Source organism: Manacus vitellinus, unplaced genomic scaffold (genome assembly GCF_001715985.3).
Source record: "Manacus vitellinus isolate BGI_N305 unplaced genomic scaffold, ASM171598v3 scaffold_45_pilon, whole genome shotgun sequence".
NCBI classification, from domain to species: Eukaryota; Metazoa; Chordata; class Aves; order Passeriformes; family Pipridae; genus Manacus; species Manacus vitellinus.
In genome coordinates, this window is record NW_021940571.1 from 4,491,097 (window position 1) to 4,510,227 (window position 19,131).

Here is a 19,131-nt window from a genome sequence, read left to right on the forward strand (position 1 = left end):
CCCCTGCCATGGGCAGGGACACCTTCCACTAGCCCAGGTTGCTCCAAGCCCCGTCCAACCTGGTCTTGGTCACTCCCAGGGATGGGGCAGCCACAGCTTCTCTGGGCAACCTGTGCCAGGACCTCCCCACCCTCACAGCGAAGGATTTCTTCCTTGTATCAAATTAAACCTCCCTTCTTTCAGCTTAAAGCCGTTCCCCCTTGTCCTGTCACTCCATGCTCCTGTCAAAGGTCCCTCTCCAGCTCTCTTGAAGCCCCTTTAGGTGCTGAGCAAACCCTGGGATTGCCTGTGACCGGCCCCTCTCTCTGTTCACAGGTTATCAGGAAGGACTGGCAGAACTCTGCTCTAGCACATGAATTCAGCCCATGGCCTGGATCTCACCTCTACTACTAATAACTCGGGCTGGGAAAATTCTGACACACGCCAGTGACATCTGGGCGAAAGGTGACTCTCTAGGGACGTTTAGCTTTTGCTGTCGATCTGGATCAGCCTTTAGTTTGAGGATTTATTTGTGAACTGCCGTAGTAACTCTCGTGGTGGTGGTGAAATCATAAAGCTGGCAGCACAATAAAGCAAGCCCTTAAGATTGTGTTTGATCTCTGGGAGCTGAAAGTGCTGAATAAAATTTTCGCACAACTTAAAACTGCGTTTTGGATTGGCTGCGTTAAGATTGACGTTCTTCAAGCTGAGCCCATTTTTCTATTTTAATATTTAAATAGGGACTTGTTTGAAAAGACAGTATATTTTTTAAAGGAAAACAATGATCAAGGATGGACATGTATCGGCGCATCATTTTTTACTGAATTGCTGCACAAGACTACTGTGTGAAATAGGGGGTAGGGTGTGAAGAAAAGCCTTTTGTATAAATATTGCAGTGGGTTTTTTATATTAGAAAATTGAACAAATAACTAAAAAAGTTGTATAACCTCTCCATTAATAATTTTATGGTATTACATGCAAAATGGGTTACAGTTTTTACTGTTGGAGGCTGAAGAAGTAACATTTTACTGAAAGGATTGTGAAACTTGTTGTACCTGAGGTAATCCAAGATCACTTGAAACTATTTTTTATATGAACAATCAGGAAAATGCACATTTAAGACTAATTTAATTAAAGTTCTGGTGTTTAGCAATGGAAAGCCCACAGATAAACTTCCCTCTAGGTCTGGTTTCAGACCAGAAAAGGAGCAGGATCCAAGAGGATGGGAGTCCTCCACTGAAAAAAGCAATGACAGAAATGCATGTAAATAACAAAGTGCAGGTTGTAATAAATAAATTGCCAACAATAAAGAAGGAAAACTTGGATGACTATGACGAAACTCCTGTGGAGGCTGATGGGGAATCTGCCAAGCCAAACAGTGCTTCACTATCTGAGCCTTTGAGTTTAAATCCAGGTTTGAAACACACATTGGCACAGTTTCACCTGAGCAGCCAGAGTTCTCTGGGTGGACCGGCAGCTTTTTCAGCTCGTTATTCCCAGGAGACCATGTCACCCACCGTCTTCCTGCCTCTTCCATCGCCACAAGTACTCTCCGGCCCGCTGCTCATCCCTCCGGACAGCTCCACGGAGCTCACCCAGACTCTGCTGGAGGGGGAATCCATCTCTTGTTTTAAAGTCGGGGGAGAAAAAAGACTTTGCCTTCCTCAAGTGTTGAACTCGGTTCTCCGAGACTTCTCACTGCAGCAGATCAACACGGTGTGTGATGAACTCTACATTTACTGCTCACGGTGCACTTCCGACCAGCTCCATATCCTGAAGGTTTTGGGAATTCTTCCGTTCAACGCTCCGTCCTGTGGGCTCATTACGCTGACGGATGCTCAGAGACTATGCAATGCTTTACTGCGCCCTCGCACTTTTCCCCAAAACGGCAGTTTTCTCCCCTGTAAGAACACCTTGGCCCAGCTGAAAGAGACTGGCAGTGCCTTTGAAGTAGAGCATGAATGCCTGGGCAAGTGCCAGGGGCTGTTTGCACCTCAGTTCTACCTTGCGCCGGACGACCCGTGTATCCAGTGTCTGGAATGCTACGGGATGTTCTCGCCCCAGACGTTCGTGATGCATTCGCACAGGTCCCCGGACAAGAGGACCTGCCACTGGGGGTTTGAGTCGGCCAAGTGGCACTGCTACCTGCACATTAACCAAAAATACCTGGGAACGTCGGAGGAGCGGGAGCTGAAGCATCTCTTGGAGGAAATGAAGGAGAAATTCAGCGAGAAAAATCAGAAAAGGACGCGGTCCAAAGTAAGTTCACCTGCTCTGGTAAAACTCCCCAATCTCTTCCTGCTCACACGTGAATACTTGTTTTGGAAGCGCGTTGCTTGGCTTTGCTAAGTGGGAATGCTTGTCACATCAAGCCTAAGTTAAATTTGTGAGAGAGCTTCACCATGGAAATAACATTTCTCATTAAAAGGGGCGGTAATTTCTTTCCTCTTTGGGCTGTAAGTAACCACTCGAGCCGGCTTGGCTCTGTTGGTTCTTGTTCTGTTCTGAGGTATTACAGACTCTGGAAAAATCAGGGCCGTTGTGGGAATTTTCATTCTCCCATTTGACCTTTGAGTAGGTTTTATGCGGCGTGTGTTGCAGCAGCTGAGCAAAGCAGAAAGGAGCTTGAAAATCAAGTATTACAAATGAATTCTTCATTTGTTATTTGTGCTCCAGCTCACACACGTGGGCAGGGTGGCGACCTGGCTTGCTGGCCACCCATCTCATGACTTGTGTGCAGGGTAATGGTGCATTGCTAAAGGGCTATTTAGGAGCCCAAAGTCTGCTTGTTCAGCAAGAGCTTTCTGTTTAAACCACTTGTGTAGAGAAATATGCCAAAAAGAGGGGGGTTTTAAGCAGCCCAAGTAATGAGCTGTAGGCCGGTATCTTGACAATGGTTAATAATAGACGTCTTATTTTTTCCTAAAATACTGCTGCAAGTCTGTGCTGTGGTTCAAAAATACAGAGCTTATTTGTCCCTTGGAGAGCTTCTATTTTAAATAATAAGACAAGCAAGATATAAACATTTACATCATAGATGTTTCCATTCATAGAAAGTACAAGTTTTGGGTATAATTTAAATTTAAAGAGGTCTTTAATGATTTCTGCCCCTTGTCTTTGTTTCTTTTTAGTGTATTTAGTTTTCCATGTCTGTTTGATGGCTCTTGGTTTGATGATAAATCCATTTTGCCTGTTGGATGTTTTGTGGTGGATTTCAAAATAGCAGCAAGAGCAGCCCAGATGGCTGAGCCCAAAAAGGGGTGCTATAAGCTGACACCTTTTGACATAAATTCCTGAAAAGTTAGTGTTGCAGGAAGGCTTGCTGTAGTAACAGGTACTGTTACAGTGGTGTCAGTCTACAAGAAGGGGTTTTAGCAGCAAATTCCTATGGAAGTCTGCAGTATGGCACACTTCCATGTGCTGAATTAGTTGAAGATGCAGTCTCCTAGCAAGGAGACTTTGCATTTCAACTGATAAAGACCTGTCAGTCTTTATCCCTGCAAAGCCAGCATAGGAAATAAACTACAACATGGTGGAAATAGTCTTCCATATTCATACCTGTAAATGCTGCTTCCCTTCCACAGTAGCAGACTTCAGACCATGAGATCTTTCGGTTCCTTGTGCACAGACAAAAAAAGCCAGCTGAAATTGGCAGTACCAGTCATTTGGACTGGACTGGTGCAAATGAAATACAGAAACTTTCTGCAGTCTTCCATTGCAGACCTGTGTAATTCTTTCTTACAAAGCATCATATGAAACCAGAGTGAGAAGCTGTGAAAACGTGAACAAAATCAAGCAATGGGGGAGGATTTTTTCTTGGTTTCTTTTTTTTTTTTTTTTTTTTGTCTTGTGGATATTCATCTGGAAAGTATAAAAGATTAGAATAGTTTAAAAGGGCGGTGTTGGAGCACAACCTCTGTTTCCTTGTCCTGGGGAAGCTTGGGCTGCTTCAGTCATCTTTTCATGGAATCATCGAATGGTTTGGAAGGGACCTTAAAGCTCATCTCGTTCCACCCCCTGCCATGGGCAGGGACACCTTCCACTAGACCAGGTTGCTCCAAGCCTGGTCCAACCTGGCCTTGAACACTTCCAGAAATGGGGCAGCCACAGTTTCTTTCCCTCGTTTCTGTGGTGTGAGAGAAGTATTAGGTACAACATGTAGACATTCCCTTTCCTTATACTCCTAAGGGAATTTATTTGCAGGATGTTCCATTTGCTGTTCTGTCACCTCTTTACCGCCTTTGCTGAGTCAGTGCTCTGAAGTGCCAATGCATCTTTGTTATCTTGGAGGGCCCAGGAAGAACAGTTGCCCTTGGCCAGATCTTTATCCATCTAGTAATAATAAATCAGTTCATTCCCATAGCCTTTGGAGCATCTTAGACCCCATGCCTTGCCTTTCTCCTTAACGTTTCACTCTGAGTTTATTCACCTCACAGTGCATAAATATTCTGCTTCAGTATTTTAAGAGCAAAGTACTCAGGAGGTTAATTCCTTTCTGTTCTTTGTGCTAGTAAGAAATCTGTAAGCTGTGTGCTTGATTATCATAGTTTTCTGTGGAGTTCTAGACTGCAGTGCCACATCCACCTGCTCTTCATGGAACAGCTGTCACTGAGTCTGTGCTGATCTCTGCGCTCACAGATCCTCGTTTCCTTTGACTTTGCGACAGCTTCTGACCTCTCTGCATTAAAACTTTGTCTTGCTTCTCAGACTAATTCCTTGAGTTGGTCACAGTGTGTGGGGAAAAGCTCAGTGTGAAGAGTTAACATTGCTTCTGAGTATTTTGTAAATCCTGTCTCTGCTGAAACTAGTGGCTTAATGATTAGACTGAAAAAACTACTTTCCTATATATTATTTTTCCTTGGAGAACAGCTTTGTCCAACTAGCTTAGAAGAAAAATAAGACATATTTCTTGTAGCCCTTTCAAACAGTTTGGGTAGAACTAATTCAACGTGTTTACAGAATTATTTAAGAGCATCTAAAATAAACAAATTGTTGGGTAATGAAATAATATACATATGTATATACATGTAAGTAGATGCTTTATTTGATTAACCTGTATGTGGAGGGAAGAATCCTGTTAGAAAATGACTTCATGTTTATGGTTACATTGCATTTTCTTTCATGAGTAAAAATTTGATTGCATGCTGTGAAATTTATTTGCAAAATGCACATTAACGGGTGGACAGTAAAGTTGGTTTCCATTTGAAATAGGTTAAAAAAAAGTAAAAATCTGACTTAATAACTGGAAAATAGAGATTACATGATAGGTAATCTCATATGTAAATATATAAACATGTTAAAATGTAAATTGTAAAATATGGACAAGTGTGGTTCAGGACAAAATCAGATTGCTGCATACTAGCTGCTGTATAAGTAGATTATATGTGATTATTTAAATTACTCGAATGATCTGAGTAAGTAGAAAAGACTTCACAAGCGTCAGGATGAGGCCAATTTTTCTAGAGATTATTCAAGTCTTTATTGTTTAAAGGCTTGATTATGAATTTTATACTCTGGAGCTCTGCTTCCTTGTGCCCTCCCTCCTTTCTGTCTGCATTGGAACTGACTTGAGGAACTGCAGGGGTGGAGTTAAATTTCAGTTTCATTGTGAGAGCTGAGTTTAGGGGGCTGGAAGTTGTGATCAGAATGAAATAGGTGGGATTTGGTCCCTCATGTTGGATTCCAATCATGTGGGATTCTGCAGACCATGGCACAGACAATCCTGGTGTCACTGGGTGCTCTCTGACTGCCAGGGATGGAGTTCTGTGACAGTTTATTTCAGGGTGTGTAGTTATAAACTTTTCTGATGATATAGCACACAAGGAGTGATATCCTTTGCTTCACTTGTATTTTTCCCTTTCCTTCACTTATTAAACCGTGTTTATCTTGTCCTGGGAACTTTCCTGTCCTTGTCCCCATCTCGCTGGGGGTGGTGCTGAGGGAGTGGCTGTGTGGGTGTTTGACAGCTGCCTGGGGTCAGCCAACCACACCCTACCCAAAAACCCACATCCCAGGGCTGTTTTCACACAGTGAAATTAAGAACCAATTTCTTACCTACAAGTCTTGCTTAAATATATGATGAGACACCTTTCCCTTGAAATTACCAGCAACTTTGCAGGGGAGCACAAAGGATCACGAGTAACTTTGATTAAAGTGTGATTCCAAAAATATTTCTTGAGACACACAGAACAGGAATTGCTATCCAAAGGGAGAATGCACAGGAGTTTTTAAGATTATGTATTCTGATGCACCTGAGTTAATTTTGTTTATTACTGCAAAGGGAATGGAGTTGTCATGTTACTGTGAGCAGCTCTGCCTGCTTCTACAGTAAAAATTCATTGATTGAATAAAATTCAGTCCCTGGAACACCATCAAATTGTTCCTTTTTATTTTGTAATAAAGTGTCTCACAGGTTCTTAGTCTGTGTAGAGATACTTTATTGCAAAAGGCTCCCACAACCTTTTAGGAATCCTAGTTTCTGCTTTCTATTTCTCCCAAACTTGTTTAACGTGCGTCTGGCAGAGTTCTGGGAACTCAGCAGAGCTTTTAGATAGGTTTGTAAAGAGATTTTCTTTTAATTTCATTGCTATTTTGCCCATAATGGGATATTGGAGATCGAGGAAACTTCTGTGGCTTGGCCTCACCCTGAAGCTCTGCCAAAGACACCCCACTTCCCATACTCCAGTTTCTCTGGTGTGTCTGTATTAATGGTGTAAATGCCATTCCTCTGAGGAGTGCTTATGAAAATGTAAATAACATGTACCCATGTTCCAATTACCAATTTATTTTCTTTTCTTTAGGCAGAGCCACAGCAGAACCTGGAATTATCGCAGTGGTATCCAGTTATAAAGCAAGAAGCAGAAACTGATCCTCAACCACCCTCCTTTTTCCATCCCAGGTAACTGAATTTCCTGGTTAAAAGTATAAGTACTTTCAAATATTTAAATATTTTTGGCTATTTAAGTACAATTCAAACTGAAAAAAAAGGTATTTGCAACCTGAACTGTTAAGGAAACTCTTAAGGGATCACACAGGGATAATTGAACTCTAACTTTTTATGCATTTCTTAATGTCAATACTAATGAACTGCTTGTGAGTAGTTTTTGGTACAGGACTCAAGCTGTGATCTGTGAGTGTTCTTCAGTAGGCAATACTATTGAAATGTAATTAAAATTTCACTTTTCAGAGTAGAAATGACAGAAGATAATTTTTGACCTTTCACATTGTAGTACAATGCGTGCTCCTGGAAAGCTGCACTTACCATGAAGGCAACTTAATTTTCTTCCAGAAAAGACTTGTAAAAGGTGTTTGAAGGCTTTCTTCCACAGTGGAGCAATGGCTGCAGCTGAGTTGTCTGTTGAGTAGTTTCCTGGTTTGAGAAACCAAGTGCATTTCCTTAACTTCTCACACAGTTTGTCATCTGCTTCAGTGAGGGAAACAGTTTTTCTTGACCTCCCGTGTGCCTTCACCCCCTGTGGTTACATAGGGGGATTTGGGTCAGAGCAGACCCTTTTGGTTAACAGCAGGCAGCAAAGCAAAGCAGCAAACACATCACACTGGTTCCCACACAGGCATGAGAGTGGGAGCACTCCTGTGATGGTCCCCCACATTCCCATTTCTGTCAGTGCCTTCCTTCAGAGCCAGGAGAAAGGGAGGTGTTGGAGACAGCAGTGTTGACTCCAGCATCAGGACACTGATTGTCTTGGCACTGACCTGGACACATCTGGGACTCTCTTCCCTCTGTACTACCCAAAAGCTGAGTGGTGAGGTTGGAGTGGAACACAGGGATGCTCCTGGGAGCCCAGGAAAATCCAAACAGGCCGCTCAGTGTATGTGGAAAAGAAGGTCCAGCATTGGTCTGGGACATACCCCAGCACTGTCAGGATGCAGCTTTGCTGTTTAAGATGCTCATTCCCACTTCACTGATCACTCCCCCATCCTCCACTGCTAATATAAGTATAAGGATTATGAAAATGCTAGAGAGTCTGGATTTAGTGGCATTCTAATTTCACTCTTTGCATTTAAATGAAGACTTCATATGATTTTCTGTATGTTTTTTTTTTTTAATCAGCCATGTTTGGAAAATCCTCTTGTTTGATAGCCTCAAAACCTTATCTAGATTATCTACTCAGTAAAGATTAAGTGGATTGTTAGGATTTCCTTTTGCATAGGAAAAATTTAAAAAGGGCGTGCTTATTTTTTACGGTTTGAACTCATGTTAAATTAAACTTACTGCTCTGTACCAGCCATCATTTATTATGTCTTACCTTTCACTGTGAATTTTACTCTTCTGCTGTTTCAGTTACTACCTGTATATGTGTGATAAAGTGGTTGCCCCGAATGTATCTCTTGCATCACAATATAAGGATGTTGCAAAAACAACAGTCAAAGCTTCAGAAGTAATTAAATCCTCACCTGGGCAGTCGGAGAAGAAGCTCAGCAGTGGAAAGCACAAAAAGGCTGCCTCCTATCCAGAGGTTTCTCTTGAAGAACAGGAAAAAATTGACTTGAAAAGCGGTGTGGAGCAGCATAAACGTTTAGGTGAGCAGTCAGAATCATGTCTAAGTCTTTGATTTTTATAGCACAGAATTTTGGAAATTCTGAGCAAGAACTTTGTGACGTCACCTCAGGTTTCCAGAAATTCCTTGCACCTTTTTGTTGTCTTGCTTTTCTTTGCCTTTTTTTTTTCCCCCCCCCCCCACTCTGGGAGTTGAATTTTCTGTGGTTCTTCTTTTCTGTGTAGATCCACCTGTGGTGCCCACTCGTCCTGCGAGAGGCGGGAAATCCGAACGCGTTTCTTCCAAACTCACCAGAGACTCTGCCCGTGCCGAAGGGGGGGGTGATGCACGGACCTTGTCCCCCACGCTCATGAAGGACATCAGTTGTGAAGATGACAAGGGAAAGATCATGGAAGAAGTGATGAAAACCTACATCAAACAGCAGGAAAAGCTGAACACCATTTTGCGGAGGAAGCAGCAGCTCCAAATGGTACAGTGCCAGTCTGAGAGCGCTTTCACCTCTGACACCAGAGAGCTGCTGGGAGCTGGCTGGCCCCAGAGTCAATAGCACAGATTACATTCATTTAGGAACAGCAAAACACACAGATCATCTTTCCCTCAGCTTGAATCCAGACACCAGATCTTTAGTATCCCTTACGCTCAGGAGGTTTGAGCCCGCTAATAATTGGTGTCTCTTCAGTTTGCAGCTGCTGGGTCCAAGCAGCTCCTGCTTTTGCTGTATCCTCTCAAATTTCTCAGTTTTAAGGGTTTTAAAGAGGTGACATCAATATTTTAGGAATGGTCTTATCACTGCCCTGTACAAAAAAGGCACACCACCCTCCTATTTCAGTTTGCTGAGGCTTGTTTTTAGGGATTTTAGTTTTAGCCCTTTTGTAATAATGGATGATTTTAGAGGCTGGTGTTTCCTTAGGACATTTCTGTTTTCTGAATTAAGTTAAATACTGTCTTTGCTTCTTACATTCATGGAACAGACCTAATATTTTATTTTAATTTAGTTTAGTTTAGTTTAAATGCTAATCTCAGATTCTATGAGTTCAGGTAGGGCCGTAAAGCTACTACTTTTAAGTTGTTCTGCTGTTGGAGGTAATAAGGTCTTTAAAAATATCAAAATGTTAGTGGAAAAAGAAGCCAAACACATTTATTCTGTTTTCTGATAATGCACTTCTTACAACTTCAGAGTATATTTTAGTAAACCAGGTTTTTTTACTTTTCTGGTCTTAGAAAAAAAGGTGTATGTGATCTTGATTTTTTCTTTACAGGAAGTGGAAATGTTAAGTAACTCTAAAGCTATGAAGGAACTGACTGAAGAGCAGCAGAATTTACAGAAAGAACTCGAGTGTTTGCAAGCAGATCATGCTCAAAGAATGGAAGAGTTTTATTTTGAGCAGAGAGACTTGGAGAAGAAACTGGACCAAGTGATGAAGCAAAAGTGTAGCTGTGACTCCAATCTGGAAAAAGACAAAGAAGCTGAATATGCAGCACAGGTGAGAAGGGAAGGTTTGTTTCCAACCAAGCAGCATTTAGTTATCAGGAAATGGTGAAGCTGTTGCTCAGGCACTTAAGGGTTTCATTTTCTCTGTGTGTTTTGACACCACAGACAAATACCAAAATAGGTCACAGTGACAGCAATATTTATTTCCCTGTCCCTTGATTGAAACTGGGGTAGAATGCAACTTAAAGAAACACATAACATTATTGACGAAATATTAATCTTAAACATGAGGTCTGTTATATCCTCATTTAAAACAAACTCTGTTCTGAATGTATAGGGGCTTGCCAGTGGTATAGAGTTAAAAATCTCATTTTATTTCTTTGAATAAACTGTTCATCTTCTTCCTTTTATGTTAAAAAGAAAATCCAAACCTCTAAACCATGGTTTTGTCAGATTAGCAGCATAACTTGCTGCTCTTTCTGTTCCTCAGTGGTAGAATCTTCTGCACTGTCTGCTGAGCCCCTTCCATGCTGCAGCAGAGCATTTGGCCAAGAGTTCTCTTGGAAATGAAAATGATATTTGTGTCTCTCATTCCTACCCCTTGGATTCATATGTCAAAACCTGTGGAGTTGTTGTTTTTTCCTTTCACTTTCCTTTCAGCTTTTACTATTGTCCCTTTATGTTGGAGGGTACTCATGTCATTCCAATGGGACAAAATATAACCAATGCCAAAGGGAATCCTGGAATACCCTTTTAAAAATCAGCTGCAGTTATGATCAAATGTATAGTGATGTATTTTGCACCATGTCACAGAAAGCTGGTCCTAACAGACTCATTTTTAAAGTAAACAAAATTGAAAACTTGAGCTCAGCAAAGTTTTGTGGTCACTTATTTGTTCCTGACTGTGTATATTTCCTGTTCTTACTGACTCAAAGTGAGAAACAGGCAGTACTTGAGAGACAGGTTTTGGTATTTTTGGTGAGTAGGGCAGAGACCAGCATCGTAAATCCTTCTCACGAATTTAATTTCATGACATCCCACTCCACTGATTCCTGGCCTTTGCTGCCAGAAATAATCCTCTCTGACTAAGGCCTGATTTACTAAACATCTGGTACAAGCCCTATTAGTGCAAGTAACAACGTGTTCTAATTCATGAAGATAATCATGTATAGCACGTTTTATGTGGCTTGTGCAACTTTCTTTCTTTAGAGGGTAAAAACCATGGATTGTTCCCCCAAGTTCTAACTTCTTTTGAAGTTAGATTTTGAAAACTAAATACATTCCTTGTGTAAAAGTTTACTCTGATATTACCTGTGTGGTAGAGCTATTCACAACATATAATTTGAACATTTTTCTTCACTTATCACATCTTATAGTAGATTTTGGTTCCAGGAAGCATCAGATTTAAACAGAGGTCCTGGGAACAGGGAACTTCCCCAAGCCTTAATCCAATGTCTTCCTGAAGCAGTTGCCCAGGCTACCTTTTCTGTCAGAGAATTGTGTACTGGGAGGAACCCTCTGAGTGCATTAAACAAAATTAATAATTTGGGATTTGTTACTTGCTTAAAAGTCTCTTTTTCTTTTTCGGCCTGTCTAGGCACTGCCTTCTCCCCTTTTTGGCTTCTTTATTAAATTGGCTTCTTTATTGTCTACTTTAATTGTTGCTTCACCCTGTCAATCACAGCAGGGCAGAATAACCAGTACTGGAACCTTTCCTTAGAGCTGGAAATCAAAACTCAGCCAGAGAAATGTGTATGTGGGACGTGCTGCAACATGCAGGCAGTGGGCACTGTTGTGCTGCAGCACTTCACTGAATCCAAGTCGTGGAGTCAGAGGACTTGCATTAACAGCCTATTATTGTATTCCAAAGATGAAGAAGGTATTTTATTTCTGTGTTTAAACATAAAATATTTCACAGAAACATTTGAGTGGACTCAGGTTTACATTTGAACATGCACATATGGTTACGGTCAAGATTTTCTAAATGTCATTTCTGGTAATTTTATTTCATTTATACTAAAAGGTATCAGAAAGCAGTGTTGGTGGGTTTGCTTGCTCTAGAGATGCATTCAGGTATTGAAATAAAGAAGTAACATTTTGTCAGGTCGGAGAAATGAACCTGGGAAATGAAAAGTGCAATTTGTCCTGGGATTTGTGAAACATCTGATGCAGACATCATCCTAATCTCCCCAACAGATTATATGTATTGTCAACGCGGTCTAGCGTGACAGGTCCTATAACTACAACTTATATGTATTTAAAAACTAGATTTTCTCATTTTTGCTAAAATGTGCTCTGCCTCTCTGTCTTTCCTGTTTCACAGCTGGCAGAACTGAGACAGAGGTTGGATCATGCAGAGGCAGATAGACAAGAGCTTCAGGATGAACTGAGACAGGAGCGAGAGGCACGGGAGAAGTTAGAGATGATGATAAAGGAATTGAAGCTACAGATCCTGAAATCTTCAAAAAATGGGAAAGGAAAATAGAAATCGGAAGAGGAAGCACGACTGCCTCCTTCAAACAGGGTGTTTTGGTTTTTAATGAGTTGTGAACAATTTCTGTGTGCTGAGAAAAAGTGTTCTCTACAGGTTTCTGTTTCCCAGACAGGTCCAGATGAAGATATACATAGATATAAATAACTAGAGATAGATAAGACATTTTTAGATTTTCCTAACCAATGAAAATCTGCATTGATTTGTACTGGTGTTTTTCTCAAACAATGAAAAATATGAAACCCTTGGTTTAGAGTGACCAGTTTCTGTCTATTTCTAACACAGTCTTAAGGACTCCACACCTTTTAACACTGTCTGTTAAAACATATGTGGGTATCTTTATTTTGCTATCAATTGCACATCCAGTTATACAAGTACATTAAGAACATTCTGAATTCTTCAAAGTCAAAAATAGTTTGGGTTTCAGTGAGAATTAAATGTTCTTGAACTGAGGAAAGTAAAGGCAGCTTTTCATCTGTTAGGTAATGCTCAGAATTGCCACAATGACTGATGACTGAGCCTCAAAAGTGATTTACCAGCATGAGTTTTCCCTATAATTTCATTGTGTGAAGTCAGGCTGATCTTTTCAGTATTGTCTATTTAACAGCTCGTTATCAATCTAAAGAGTGCTTGAGCCAGCACTTTACCTGCTGTGCTGGAAGAAGAAAACATTGAGATTTTTTTAATTAATTAAAAAATTTACAATTACAATGGAATCTTTGGAAGTTAAAAATTCACAAGTTTTCTTCTGTTTTCTTCTATGTAGTAGGTGTGAAAGAAACATTAATAAAAGGCTTAAAGGTGGGGCTATTTCTTCTAGAAACTGAGAAAGCTTGACTTAACTGTTTTCAAGATTCTAATGCTTTCAAGAAAAATATTTATTAAGGAATATGTGTTAATTTCTTTAGCACCCTAAGCCTCCACACTTTGAGCTTCTTGCCGACCTGTGGGTTTTTCTTTCATTACATAGAACAGGCCTTAACTGACATTGTGATCATAGCTTAAAAAATAAAATTCTGAGGTATGGCACTTTGAAAAAATCATTTTGATAGTCTCTGTATTTGACTGGCATGGTAGGGTTACCATGAGTTAAGAAATACAGCATGTTTGTTAAGCTATAACGTTGGGAAATGTGTAATTGTACAGAATTACTGTTTTATGTATATATAATGTTTGAGTACTTCTGAAGTCTGGTTCCTGGTGGATTAAATGCATGGCTACAGAGTTGGATGAAGAAATACTTTATTTGCACTTCTCTCCAAAACGTTGGATACAGCTGGCAGATGTCAGCTGATCATGTCAGTGATAGGAATATTTTCGTAATTCTAGTATTTCACTACATATTTTAACTTGTGCTTTAGCTTCTTTTTTTAAGGTACTTAGGTTTAATATCCTCTTAATAATTCAGTTAATTGTGGATGAAGCCACTAGTAAAAGCCTACGTCGATTAATTTTTTTCCCTGAACTTGTAAAACTGAAAACTTTTGAGCTCTTTTTTGTTTCTATTTTAGTGGTATAACAAGACTGAATATCACAGAGAAAGATGAAATTGCACATATCTTTAAATTGGATGAGAAATGAGGAAGTAAATTAAATGTCATGGAGTCATAGGATGATTTTTTTATAACTATGTACAATTTTGTTTATAAACTCTGTTTCATAGTTACACTGACAATTAAAGCAGGATAGATGAAAAATTATCAGTTTTCTTTGTCAGTGTCGATCAGAATCATACAATGGTTTGGACTGGAAGGGGCCTTAAAGATGATCTTGAACCACCCCCCTGCCAGAAAAGAAAACCCAGATTATATTTTCCCCTTCTTCAACTCCATCTCCAAATTCTTGCATTAAAAAAAAATAAAAATAAAAAAGAAAAGGCCTGTCTTTGCAGCGTGGTTTGGAGGGGAAGGTGCTGACTAAATAGTTCTGGCTGTGTATGCAGCACTTGTTCTAAAAACACCATAAATGTTTTATTGTACCAACCACCAAACCCAGGGATGGCAGGAGAGGAGGCAGGAATATTGATAAAAGTGTGATGATTAGGGAATGGAGCAAGTTGTCCAACTTGCTTGGCAGATCCTGTGTTGGATTAGCTGGATGGGCAAGGGAAAAAGGTGTTATTAAAGGATGGAGAGATGCATTTCTAGTTGCTTTTCAGTGTCAGTGTTTGGACCCAGACTTGCTGGGTTGTCAGTGTAGATAAATAAGGCCACCAGCTCGTTTAGTACAGCTGCAGTGACTAATTCACACAGTATTTAAAGCTTAGCTGTTGAATGTATGGAATCCTCCTGGGATTATTATATTAGAACACTGTATATTCCGTTTCCATGCAGGTCTTGTCTCTGTTTTGTGACTTCTGCTCAAATCTCCCCTTTTGCCAGCGGTTGATGTTCAGCAGCACTTGGTGGACTGCTGGAGGCTCTTAAAATGCTGGTGTCTGTCCTTTGTTCTAATATTTCCACTGTTGCAAGAATTCCAGCAGCTGTAGGATGTTTTACCAATTCCAACTGCAGATGAGGCCTCCTGATCGTTTTCAAACATCTGGCTGATAAAGCTAATGGGACGTTTCTTAAAATGACTTTAAAAGTAGCTTTGTAAATATTCCATTTAGTTAACCTAAAGTTAGAATGCATTTTAAATTATTGTAATCCTCTTAAAGTTCTTAAATACTACTTCCAGGCTCTTGGCGTAACATAATTTTCATACACGTAGACTTAATTTTATACTGATTTTCAGTAATAATGTATACATAAACGTGCCATAGACTTCTGTGTGTTCACAGTCTTCGAAAGATAGTTTTTTAGTAAATTGTAAATAGTACTGATAAGTTCTAGAACAAATATATGTTGACTTTTTTTTTTTTTTTGCCCCTACCTTATGCTAGTTCTATTGAATGGTTTATTTTGCAGCCTGATTTAGGAACTTGGAATGCACACTTGAGGGCACTCACTTAACTGCACACTTAATGGTAGAAACTAATTCTGTCATTAGGTCCTTGCTTTTAGTCATAGCATGCTCATTTTATGTATTGTTATTTGTTTTTCCTTCAGCTGTTGCTTGCTGGTCTTTCAGGCAGGAAGTCATGTTCCCAGATAATTGTGAGATGAAGCCTGTAGGAAAAAAAAAAAATCCTAAAATTGCCCCTAATTTGAAAGTTGGATTATTAAACACCTAGGGCAAGATTGAAGTTGCCTAGTGCACCTTTTGGAACAAAGTAAGTAGGATTCAAGGTGAATACCTAGTTTGCTCCTATACCTTTTTAAAAGAGAACTTTCACGTGCTTTGTGTACTTTAATCAACAAAATATAAGAGCTTAGAGAGTAAAACTCTTGTAATTTTGGCAGTCTAGAAACACCCTCACTCACAGTATAACCAGGTATCCCTCAACGAAAGAGATTTGTATCTAAATCTCCAGATTTAAGTCCGTGTTTTAGGTTTTTATAAAGCATATCTTTCAGTTTGAGCATTTTAGATGAATGTAGTTATGTTTCACCTTCTTAAACTAATTTTATTCTATATTTAATATATTAATAGCTTAGGTGTAAAACCATTTGTACATAGTAAAGGCATAATGCAATTAGTGAAGTAGGAAAAGTTGGGTGGGAGCATAAAGCTACTGGTGGCCTGGAAAAAAAATAAGTCTTGGCCCGTATTTTAGAAGTCACAATGTTTTATTCATACATCTTGTTTTATATCGGGGAGGGGATAGCTAGAATGTGTTATGAAATTTTTGGAAACCTTTCCTAGCATTAGTCAGGAGGTTGGCCTTGCAGTGCTGTCATGGTCAGCTACCTAGAATTCACTTGTTTGTAGAGTATATATTTTGATTGTCGGTAAAGATAACAACTTTGTATTTTTTCTGCACTTAATTTGTGTAATTAATCCACACAACAGAGTTTTCTATAACATGGTGAAGTCGACAAAAGACGTAATTTCTCCTACCTGTTAATCTGTGCTTGCAATATTTCAGTAATTTTATTTAAGCCATCAATAGGAAGCAGCAGAAAGCTGCAAATTTCAATTTTTTTTTTTTTTTGCTCATTACATTTGTAGTGTGCGTGCTCATCAGTTTTCTTTACAGAAAGCTTGTAGAATTATCTATTTGCTGCATATATCTATTTAAAAAAAATGCAGTCATTTTTTAGCTTTTGTGAAAGCAGTTATTGCTTACAAATTGCACGATGATTTTCTAGTGTGTCTCCATTACTTAGCAAATTGGTTTTTTCAGGGTTAGTGGTTCAGTTGGAAAACGCTTGAAAAACGAGTTTTAAGCACTTCATCAAGCACAGCAAACACGGTATAAAACTTTGCTATTTGAAAATGGATTAAATGTAACAATACCAATTGAACTTTTTTTTTTCTTCTAAGAGATACCTCACTTAAAGGAAAGCACAGCTGTACTGTATTTAAACTAATTCTAGGAAATAATAAAAAAGTTGGTCTGAAATATTTCGTTGCCATCAACGTTGCTTTCTGTGATTGACAAAACGTTTTTGTGTTTTCATCCTCGCTCTCCAAAGTATTTTTTGCTGTTGACATGCCAGTATAATTCTCTCAAATGACAGAAAGTGGCTGCAAAACAACCGAGTCCGTGTGAGCTCGAGGCAACAGGTTGAATGACTGTTCTGAAACCGTAGGAAAAACGATCCGTGCATTCAACAATTTTTAATACTTTGCCAATGATGTACAGTCTTATTGTCAGCGTTGCTGTGGTTGCATTACATGACACACAGAACTGTCCTCTACCTCACGTGAGATTTAACAGATATTTTATATGGTTTTAGTAAACAAGATGCATCTATCTGGTCACTTAGTTTACAAATTTTGAATTATATTTATTGAAACATGACATACTGTGCTCTTAGCTTATACCTCAATTGTATTTTGTGCTGTTATCCATTTCCATGCCTTGTAAATACCTGTATAGATCGTGGATTCAAAAGCAAATAAAGAACTGTAATGTCAGAACACTTTGTCTCTGTCATATTTTTGAACACCACCTTCTAAACTTGACTCTTTGAAGGTGTTTAACACGAGGACAGAGCCTTCCTTGCTTTGATTACAGCAAATTAAAACCTGATTATGCTGAAATTTGTTAGCAGAACTCCCGTGGCCTGCAGCAGGTCCCCACTTCTCTAGAGGGTATTTTTAGCAAAGTCTACAAGATCAAAGCTCTCCCTCCCCACGACTCCACTTCCTAAAGCTCTTATGGCTCTGTCAAAGTATTGACAGTAAGATTTCTGTGTATCTTGGCATAAATTTGGGGTTTATACCTGTAAATACAACCACTTGCATGCTTGGCAAGTTCTGTGGTGCTCAATTTTGTCACCACTCGGCTGCTCAAGCAATGTTTGAGTTGTTCACACCTCTCTTCAAGAGCTCAGTAATGGATGAGGTTAAAACCACACATTACCAGAATAAATGCTGAGTTTATACAAAGTTAAAATCAGAAATGAGAATTTTACTGTGTTTCCTGAAAAAAAGGTTACTGCTGATGGGAAATATTTCCTAGAGCAACTCTTGGGAGTTCTTAGTTTTTGTAAACCATGTGATTGTGTTGCTTAACACAAGTTTTGTGTCCTATCAGAGAGCTTAAATAGCAGAAAAATCAGAATAGGAGAGGGAAAGAGCAGTTGAGATGAAAAAAGGGAGCAATTCCTCTAAGCTGTATATGAATGAGTCTTCCATTTACCTTGAGCTTCCACCACTTATAACAATAAACTGTATTCTGTTTGTCACTTAAAAACACCCTGTATTGTAGTAAAATAAAACTTTTGGCACAAGTAATATTTTGGAGGTTTTCTGGGTGATTTTATGCATCCTGAGAGTTTTTTCTAGGCAGATAAGAAAGCACATTCACATACACACACTTTGGTATTTTTTCCTCTCCTCAAATCAGTGCAAAAATGCTTTGTCCTTGTTTTAAGGAACTGTTCTTGCATATAGGAAATCCTGATGATGATTCAGGTTATTGCAAACCCTTAATGGTACCGTGTAATTGCCCATGTTTTACAGCTGAGGAGAGAAAGGGGTGGTATGAGCCAGGATAAATTGATAATTTCATGAGCTCAGCCTTCAGTATAGAAGAAAATGAAAAACAAGCTGTACCACTTAAACCTGCCTTTATTCTGCATCCTATCTTGCATTTTCATACTGCTGTGTTTCTAAATGGGGAGCAGCTGGAGGGCTGAAGATGTAAAGAAAAAGTTCAAGGTGAGTCATCTGGATGAGAAAGAGCCATGGGGTGTTGATAGCTTGGCTATGACTAATTGCAGCTCCTGTCTTTTGTCAGAGAGAACAATGAGGATCAAACAGAAACTGTGTGAGTGAAGGGTGAAAAGATTGATCTTTAAGGAGTTCACACTGTTGCAGAAATAAATGTGTGTGCAGCAGTGTCTTTTAAAAGGGTAACTTTTAAGACTGTGGCCCATAGTGATTCAGTTTCTTTGGCATATTGCTGGGAAAGTCATTCTTATTTCTTATTTTATTAATCTTGTAAATCATTGTTCACTTGTCTCATAGTAACTTATACTCACTTAACTACTGATGGTGTGATTTATAAGACAGATAAAATTCTGTCTCTATCGACATTAGCGAAATAATTCACACTGTGCCCTGCGGGCTCCAGCTCCAGTACTATTGAATAGTGTTAGTTACCAAAGTGTAAAATTTATTCCTTGCCTGTTTAGCTGCTGCACAGTCCCTGATAA

At 39.4% G+C, this 19,131-nt stretch overlaps 1 protein-coding gene across 1 annotated transcript; it reads left to right on the forward strand.

Moving 5' to 3' along the window:
* Nucleotides 1–177: 177 nt before the first annotated feature.
* On the forward strand, nucleotides 178–17,389 carry SKIL (SKI like proto-oncogene). Its single transcript, XM_008930008.3, has 6 exons — nucleotides 178–2,238; nucleotides 6,780–6,877; nucleotides 8,282–8,520; nucleotides 8,723–8,967; nucleotides 9,758–9,982; nucleotides 12,254–17,389. The coding sequence occupies exons 1-6, from the start codon at nucleotides 1,132–1,134 to the stop codon at nucleotides 12,413–12,415; spliced, it is 2,076 nt and encodes a 691-aa protein (XP_008928256.3). The 5' UTR covers nucleotides 178–1,131; the 3' UTR covers nucleotides 12,416–17,389.
* Nucleotides 17,390–19,131: the final 1,742 nt, after the last annotated feature.